Source organism: Xyrauchen texanus, chromosome 8, assembly GCF_025860055.1.
Source record: "Xyrauchen texanus isolate HMW12.3.18 chromosome 8, RBS_HiC_50CHRs, whole genome shotgun sequence".
Taxonomy (NCBI): Eukaryota; Metazoa; Chordata; class Actinopteri; order Cypriniformes; family Catostomidae; genus Xyrauchen; species Xyrauchen texanus.
The window spans coordinates 46,581,239-46,591,215 of NC_068283.1; the positions used below are offsets into that span (position 1 = coordinate 46,581,239).

Here is a 9,977-nt window from a genome sequence, read left to right on the forward strand (position 1 = left end):
GGTATATTAAAAATAATTTTGAAACTAAAATAACCTGAAATAGTGAGTGGGCTCTGTTGAGCTCTGTTACATTTTGGTGTCAATTACATAATGCTATTGTAGTCTTTTTTTATCCCATATTTAAAAGCTTTCAAACAGTGCGTTATTGTGTTGATGTCTTATTTCAAACTCTTGATTGGAACTTTAAGTTTGTTGCTTTTAGACAACAAACAAAACAGTAGGCCTACAGAACAATAACACCAGCCATCATATCAGTTATCTGTCTAAAAATGTATCATGATCGGTATCTGACAAACTTCCTACATCATTTCATCCCTATAATGTTGTAGTGATGAAAAGGTGGACAGTTTCAAAGTAAATGTGATTTCTGTTTATCTTAATGCATAAATGTTTAATTGCATTTTATGATTCAGAGTAGCATGATCAAATGTGGCATATCTTCAATAGCACTGAAATGACACTGAACATTTGTAGTTGTAAAGAATCAGACAGAGACTCAAGTTTAATTTGCATGGGCAGAGTTATAATGAGCAGTTTAATCAGTGAAAGACAGAATCCAGAATCAAAGGCAAAAAAAGGCAATGCAAACGATTCAGTACAGGCACAACTATTCATAAACTTAATCAAACTGAAATGAAAAACATTCAATTGTAGGAAACCATCAGAGGGTCATTCACATCAGATGTTGTGTTTTCCTAGTTAACTTTAAGAATCATAGAAGACAAATATAACAGGAAGAAACATATTATCAATTATGATTAATGTTTACTTTTACACCATTTGATCTGGCTTGTTTGCATCCGGATATCTTGAATTTAAGTCAATTGTAGGAATGGAAGGATTTCCTGCAATCTTGTCCTCATGAAGTCCCACCAGTCTGAGAGAGAACGAGAGACAGTAAGACAGTAAGTGTGTGTTGGAAATTTTAGATATTGTACAATGAGAACTACAGGCCAGTAGATCATGTTGGGTTGAACTGACAAAGTCTACGGTAACTCAGATAACCACTCTGTACAATTGTGCTGAGAAGAATATAATATCAGAATGCTGTTCTGAGATGCGTGTCGGTGCTGTTTTGGTGGCACGAGGGGGACCTACACAATATTAGGCAGGTGGTTTTCATGTTGTGGCTGATCATTGTAAAATGTTCAATATATTATATTATATTATATTATATTATATCAGTGTTAAATATATTATTTTATTATATTATAACAGGAAGTTCCTGTCATCATGGGAATGGTGTTTGAGGGCAAAAGAGCTCAGCAGTGACTGCCATGAAGCATTGCGAATGATAAAATAAAGTTTCTCTCTCCCCCACCCCATACCTGAGGAAGTTGGGCCCTGTAATTGTTTGTAAGATCTTCTCCAGCAGTTCAACAGTGGCATCAATGGCAACTTTTGCAGCTTTGTTATGTTGAGCACCGTGGCCTTTGTTGGATTCAGTGTAATCCTTATTCATACCGTCCCATCCTTTCCCAATACCAGTGGTGAAATCTAAAAGACCTCCATGACTGCACTTTCCTGTCAAAAATGTATATTTAGAATGATGTTGATGTCGTTGTATTTAACAGGCTTATGCTACATATGTTTGTATTTGTATGAAATGATTTTAATTAACCATCTATGATAAAGAAAAAAAAAGATACCTTTTGGTTTCTTTAACCCAAAGTATCCTGATGTAAGAATCTTTTTATCAATGATGCTTTGTAGAAGTTTTGCCCCAGACTTTTTATCTTTATTATTCTCCTCACATGTATTCATGCCATCTGTAAGGAACACAACATTTCATTGCTTTACCACACACACACACACACACACACACACACACACACACACACACACACACACACACACACACACACACACACACACACACACCAAAGCTAGCATGGCAGCCCCAATGTGTGAACCCTCTCCATGTAGAATAAAATGGGTTTATAAGGTTATTGATATGACTAGAGTCCTCATCTCATATCAGTAGCCATGATTAGATTTACAGTATGTTTCAAAATGCACCTTAAACTATTTTGACTCAACTAAGGCTTTGTTCACACTGCAGGAAAAGTTTGATTTATCCTCAAATACGATTTTTGTTCAAACTGCAAGTTATTTGTGAACTGATCAGATTTATTTCTGTTCAGACTGCAGTCGCTTTTGCCATCACATCCACAATAGTTGTCATGGTAACGCAGCAAACTTGCACATATTCACCATGCATGAGATTTTAGCGATGGATAAAAGGCATTATCCAAATATGAACATTCTTCACAGACAACGGCTTAAAAATGGGAGAGGTGGCATATGCAATGATTGTTGCTGCCCGTTTTAGTGGGGATGTCCTGTATTTTGGCCAAAATGACAACGTCTTATATGGGGTCATGTATTTTAGCAGAGAGTAAAACATCCCTTGTTGAAGCCTTTGTGTCCCGTATTAAATCATAAAATGGACGAACGGCGAGACGATGACCTGTGATGAAACGCTCAAAATGCTAACGCGGATACGCGTGGCATTCAATACTTTATTGCATTGTGGTTTATCGCAACCGGTTTGGGTTACTGCACCTTAGTGCATCTCTTTGGGTAAATTAAGCTGATGTCTGTATTATTATAAGAGGTTTGCAGTGCTTTGCGTGTATAAATGACATATGGGTGTTTCATTCAGACGTGATGATCTCTATGCCCTGTTAACCTTCCACTGTGAGAGTTTTCTAGGGCTGAAATGTGTAATAAAACAGGCTGAACTCACTTTTGAATAATATTTATTGAAAATTATGTTTGTAATGATCCTACTGTGTGGCCATCATTATATATTTGAAGTGCCCTGGGAAGGCATTAATTCTGCTGTATGGAGCTCTGTATGTATTCTCATCATATAACCTGATATTTAACAACTTAGTAAATGATGAAAAAACACAAATTAAATCTAATCGTTCAGACTGAGATGCATTGAGAAAAATCTGATTTTAATCTGATTCCAAACCATCTACGAATGTGCTATTTAATGTGTTTTTGTCCTGTTTAGACTACAAAAACCCTAAATGGATTTGCAATTTTTTTCTGCCTATGTTGAACTTGACCAAAGGGGACACTGATCACCCTAATGGTGTCATCACACAACATACAACATAAATAATACAACAAAAGAGCTTAAACATCTATGATTTCTTAATTAGAACTTCCCCTTATGATCCCTCTGGCCAAGGAAACATAAATAAAATATAGCTGCAAGCAGCAATTAACAGTGTTCAAGGCTTTAAGTAGATTAATTATTAATTAAACAGTCCATTTGCAACTAAAACATTGATAATGTGCCTTAATATTCAGAAATATCATGTTAGGTAGCTCAGGGATATGGCATTTTTTTTACCCTTCTGACTGTTACAGCACCACCAAGCGGCCGAGGTACATAAGCATTTTACATTTGGTGATGATATCTCATTTTGTTCAAGAGTTTTAGCCATTTAATAAAAAGTTACCACCCCTACTTTGTACGTTTTGTCATACTGTTGCAACGTGCATTGGAAGTTTTTTTTGATAATTATTGAGATTGGGACTCTAAAGAACCTTTCTGCACTCATTTGGTTCTGATCGGGTGAATGGCCTAGAACTAGTTCAAATAGCTGCTAACAGTTGATTGGTCGATGGCAGCCATGTTTTTAAGATATGCAACTGTCCTCAAAGAACTTGATGGTAACTTGGACAAAGACACTGCATCCAAAATTCAAGTCGATAGGACCAACGGTTCCATAGTAAGAGCCATTTTTATATTTTTAATTATTATAGCCAGTGGCAGTTTACTGTTTATTTCTGAGGCCCCAAGCCTCAGCCATAATATGATACAGTATTTTTATTACTTTGAGGATTTGTTCTACACAATAGAAATATTGTTCTGTCTTATTTACTTTCACCTGGAGCTTATATTCGTATATATTCTGCAGTGTATTGTTCATCATGTTGCAAAAGGCTGTATTTAATGTAGGCTAAGCATCGTAGGTAACTTTAGTTACAGTATTACAGTATGATCGAGCCATCTAGCTACGGCAGCACCTCAGCACGAGCATAAGAGAAAAACAAAACAAATACACAACAAAAACATTCAAATGCTGAACCTTTGCTTCGTGTAGAATAATCTGGAATAATGTAAAAGTCCCTTCTTTGCAGCCTGAACTTGTTTGATCTTTGTGACAGCGCAACAAATGAAACAGAACGCAGGTGTCTCGACGCACGATTTTGAAACTTGATTGAAACTTGATTTTTATATATTGTATATAAAACAAATTTAATCCACAAAACAATATTGATAATTCAGTATTAAATTAGAATAATATCCTTGACTGGATCGCACAGGAATATTTCAGTATTGTGCAATGTTCTGCTGGGTTCCAAAAATGAAGTGAAGTCGTTTTTGCACACCTTGTTCATTCACAAAAACATTTTCAGTAGTTCGCAAGTAAATGTAATCCTGAATTGAGGATAGTGTAAACGTGTGTGGCTCACTGTACTGGGCAAAGGGGGCTCGAGGAATGAAACTCATCCCAAGATTGAATATTCCCCAAAATGTGCCTTGTTGAGCCCTGTGTGAGGTGTGCAGAGGTGCCAAAATATGATAGAATGAGCGATGGACACTAGTTGAGGCAGCCTCACACTAGGGTCCCCTCGGGGGATAAACTGGGAGGTGTAGAGATAGAGAATAAAAATAGGCTGAAGCACTGAAGAGAAAGTGGAAGTCATTCTGCGTTCGGATGGGAGAGCCTTGAGCGTTGGTGTCCACCATCATGTCTCTGCCAGATTGTTTTGTGTTCTGTCTTACTATTGTCGGTCTTGTGTTTGCCCTGTTGTTACTTTGTTTTGATTTTTGTTACTTTTGATTATTTATTTGTTTTGTTTTTCAATAAAAGCCCATTTATCTCGCGTTTGGATCTTACTTCCAGATCTGTAAAAAATATATATTTCTTTTTCTGCATTAAAAGTGTCTGGCCAGCCAAAACCATGAATCCTAGGGACACCAAATGTAGCACCCCCTTGAAAATGGGCTTTTAAGGGGGATCTGTAGCACCCCCATTTTCACCTACAGTCACCAAAATTGGTACATATATAGTTCTCATAAGGCCAAACAACTTTCATTCTCACAGTCATTAGCTCCACCCAACAGGAAGTCAGCTATTTTGGAATTTCTGAAAATCGCAGGCTCTGAACTTTTAAATACTCCTTCTAGGGGATTCGTGTGACTGGCACCAAATTTGTGCAACATCATGCCAAGATTTTAAATTGTGAATGGATTGGTGTTGCCATGCAAAGCAATACATTTTGTTGAAATAAGGACATCCCAAAATATCCTCAAGGAAGTTTTGTCAAATTTAGCTCATTTTTGGGAACAAATTTGTCCCCAGACTAAGTACACGTACACACACACACACACACACACAAACACACATGTTGTGTTTCCATGTTTTATGGGGACGTTCCATAGACATAATGGTTTTTATACTGTACAAACTTTATATTCTATCCCCTAAACCTAACCCTACCCCTAAACCTAACCCTCACAGAAAACTTTCTGCATTTTTACATTTTCAAAAAACATAATTTAGTATGATTTATAAGCTGTTTTCCTCATGGGGACCGACAAAATGTCCCCACAAGGTCAAAAATTTTGGGTTTTACTATCCTTATGGGGACATTTGGTCCCCACAAAGTGATAAATACACGCGCGCACACACACACACGCACACACACACACACACACACACACACACACACACACACACACACACACACACACACACACACACACACTTACCTGCAAGGTTGGTTAGTTGTTTATCTGGATTGATGAGATCACTGAAAGGTTTGTCATTTCCCAGCTCAATCCAGTTACTGTGACTGTTGAAATCCTTTCATGTGTCAGATTGAACATGTGTGAGTATGTAAATCTACAAACCTTCACTTATAGTTCTTAACAGAAATACAAATGATGTCTGTGATTTTCATTCATGTGCTGAATGAGAGGCGTCATACACCAGTATCACACTTCCCGTCTGATAGCAGAACGTTTGACTTAATTGGACAGACCAAATGTTAATAAATATTTCTGCCACAGCATTTTAGACAATTATTCTTTTTATCATTCAACTCATTTATTAAATATAATACTTTTTCTTCTAAAAAATCCATATTAAATTAAAGGCGGTTTGTGCAATACGGATGGGCATGACGCTGCAGGTCTCATTGATCACATAACAAATTAATGATTTAATTGCCATTTAGTTCCACTTACTTTTAAAATAGAAAATGAACCCACCTGTAAAGTATGCAGAATTCCCCCAAGTGCCGTTCTGGCAGCATCAAATTTCCCACTTGAAACATTTTGGTTGGTTTGTTTTATTCCATTGATTATAAGTTCTTTCCCATCTTTAAATTTCTCACTGTCAAAATGGTGTTTCTCACTGCTGGGGTGCTTCAAGTCTATCATCACATTGTGATAGCAGATCATTTTTATGCCTTTTTCAAAATTACTTTCATACTCCTTGCGTTTGCAGGCCAATGCCAGTCCAGGTACATCCAGCTTTGCTGGCTGTGTTCACAAAACACCCCAATAAAACAAGACAAAATGTATTACTATTATTATTATTTAGAGTCAGATCAGAGTATCAATCTTAAGTGTGAAAAAATACATAATAATACTGAGAAAACAGCAACAACACCAAATAGAAATTATAATGAAATACAGTTCAATCTAAAATGAATATTCATCTTTGTTCCAAGATTTCATCAACATGTTTAGTTTTCACCTTAAACTCTGTGGGAAAAGGGCGCTATGTTGCGGAAAAAGATTACGATTTAAATGTTCAGATCTCCGATTACGTAAGTCGGGCATATGTCATATCGTTTCAAAGCTTAGAATCTCAATGTTTCATAGATCACCATAACTTCTGCGTTTATGTTTCATGAAATAACAAAATAAGGCCTGAAAATATGTGCTTCACAAATCAGCGCCACCTAGAGTTCACGTGGTAGAAATATTAATATTAAAATAGCTCTTAAATAGGCAAATCATGCATCAAATGAAAGCTCTTATTCACAGGAATGTGAATCTACATATTATTATGTTACCCTAATACCACAGTTTAAAGGATTTATAAAAGATTAACAAAGTGAAATATGATTTCTGTAAGACCTTAAATACAAATGTCTGCTTTTACCTTTTTACCATCTTTTTATTTGTCTTGGACGAATAATTCAATGTTATATCAGATGGGCTGGTTTGAGTATTTCTGGGATTTTCACACTCAACAGTCTCTAGAATTTACTCAGAATGGTGCCAAAAACATCCAGAGAGCGGCAGTTCTGTGGACAGAAACACCTTGTTGTGGTGAGAAGAATATTCTGCTGTTCTGAGATGTGGGTTGGCACTTTGGTGGCACGAGGGGGACCTACACAATATTAGGCAGGTGGTTTTAATGTTATGGCTGATCGGTGTATATATTATTATTATTTCTGAATAGTTAGTCAATAGGGTTGGGGCAGAGACCAAATTCTGTAAATTAGTCCACTGTATGTGTAAATGGTGAGCTTTTAAAATTGAGTGTGAAAAATGGCAGATGACAGTCCCAAAATGCTCCAGAGTTGAAGAGGTTAATTACTGTAATTAGTTTTTCTAGTCTTGTCAGTGATGGACTTGCTCTCCGTTTTACTGGGACTTCGGTTGAGTATTGGGCCGGTCATTCGCCCCACTCTTATTTGTTAAGCGCTGCCATTTACAGCTGTGCATGGAAAAGAACAAATACTCCAAAATGATGGCGAAATGCAGCTATCTGATTAAACTGCATAGTGAGAGCCGAGTGGGACCGTCCCTCCCGTGCAACATATCCACTGGCCGCAGTGTGAGAGTCAAACCGGACCAGACCGGCCCTCCTGTGCAACATATCCACTGGCTGCAGCGCTAGATCCGAGTGGGACCGGCCCTCCCACACAACTCTTACAAACCTGCTCTGTGTTGGTAAACAAGTGTGAGATATGTAAACCTTAAAGGCTCCATGCAAAACTTTTTGAAACAAGATTAAACAGCCTCGACATGTGCAGTGGTTAACAGGACAACATTGTCTTAATGTTACATTTATTAACGCTTTTCTGATACCACAAGTACAATCTAAGCGCATTACATGGTGAATAGGGGATTCTCCCTCTCACCTGCCACAGGCCTGGAAAGTCAGGCTGAAAAGGACGCCGCCGCCCATCGCACCGTGGACCCTGGAGGGGAGCATGTGCATCCGGCGGACCCAGCTCTTGCTTGGGCCATTCCATAGAAACTATCCAACCCTTAACGAGCCCCGTCTCACCGCGAGGATGCCAGATTCCCCTTTTGTTATGAACACTATTCCCCTTGGACACTTTATTTTCTCCCTTTACGGACAGGTTACTTTTATTATTATTTCCAATAAATGCCCGGGTCACCCCGCCACATGTACATTAAACAATACAAAATAAATTGCCATATCTAAACAAGTTTGTTACATTTATGCTGTTAAATAAGGCCATCATCGAGTCATCGCAATCTGTGAAACGGGACCTTTTACTAAAAAAGGCTAGTTCCTTAATGACATCATTTTGGTGGGAAAACAAGTAATGATATGATGTTTTGCTCTATTAGTTGGTTTGTCTCATTTTACAACATTCCATCCTTTTTGATAAAATAACAGAATTCAGAATGATACCATGAACATATGCAGAAGATGGTTAAAAATAAACACAGTTAAGTTGGCATGAAAGATAACTCTTAATCCCTCAGTTAGCAAGGGCTAACTTCAGCTCTTTATTTATATCCTGTTAATAGTCTTCCCATTGTGTAAAGAATCAGGATACAATTTACGACCCTGAGCTTGACCAGAGCATATTACATTACAAACGTAAACTTTGCCCTATTCCCATATTTACCTGCTACAAATTAGTTTAGATATCTTAGTTGTCAATGTCAACCAGTTTTTCTGCAGAAATCATGTTTCTGCACTTTACAAATATTGAGTGATTAGTCAATAAACACGTTATCGGGACACTAGAGAAAGCCCTGTCTGAGCAGAGATAGAAATGTGTCAAATCTGTATTAAGTAAGGAAAGAGTTGTGTGCTTAAAATCAAAGTGGGCATACAGTGAATTGGATTTAGAAAAGCACAAAGTTTAAATGTTTGATATGTTGTAAGGATGTGACTTAAACACTTGATTCAGACAAGCCTTGATGCGTTCTCTATTTCTTTACAAATCCTTGTCTTTTCCCCACTACATTTTGTGACTTAACATTCCCATTGAAATCAAAAGACTCCCAGGATTCTCTAACTCTGACATGGGTAAACTATAACAAACACACACACACAAACAAATATTTTCATACCTCTTTAAAATCTTTCTCCAAACTCTTGCAGACATTTGCAGTAGCTCGTAGGATGGCCATTCTTGTGATCTCTTGATGATTTTTGGATTTTGATTCTCTAAAAATATGAAACGTCTGAACACCAATCAGAAGACTCAGCAGGAGAAATATGCTCCTCACTGCTCCTCATGATGAATATGAAATCAGTAACGCACAAATTCACAAATTTCCTGGAAAATGCAGAACAATCGCATGTTTCAGTTATTGGTGTTGCCACTAAAACTGTAAGTGTTTTGTTAATGGATATAATGTGAATTGTAGATAATATCTAAGAGTGGATACTTGCCTGAAGAGTTCTTGGAAGTTCAGTTTCCCCCGATCACTTCAGTGAGCTTAATCCTGAGTATGTGTGATGTATGTAATATATATATACACATTTAAATTGATATCAGATTTCAGATATGAGCCTTTGCATAGTTCCCATCATGCCTTACTCAGAATCGTTTGCCTATCCTGATATTATACAGGACATATGGCTGATTTTAAACAATGTGCTATTCTCCATATTCTCGCTTTGTATTGAACCAATTAACAACAGACATAAATATCA

General features: G+C 37.2%; 1 protein-coding gene across 1 annotated transcript; it reads right to left on the reverse strand.

The window, feature by feature from the left end:
• Positions 1-703: 703 nt before the first annotated feature.
• On the reverse strand, positions 704-9,511 carry LOC127648336 (von Willebrand factor A domain-containing protein 7-like). The gene is made up of 6 exons (XM_052132993.1): positions 9,389-9,511; positions 6,305-6,577; positions 5,804-5,897; positions 1,650-1,769; positions 1,329-1,524; positions 704-877 (listed from the first exon to the last, which is right to left on the reverse strand). Exons 1-6 carry the CDS (start codon positions 9,446-9,448, stop codon positions 772-774), a joined length of 849 nt encoding a protein of 282 aa, XP_051988953.1. The 5' UTR covers positions 9,449-9,511; the 3' UTR covers positions 704-771.
• Positions 9,512-9,977: the final 466 nt, after the last annotated feature.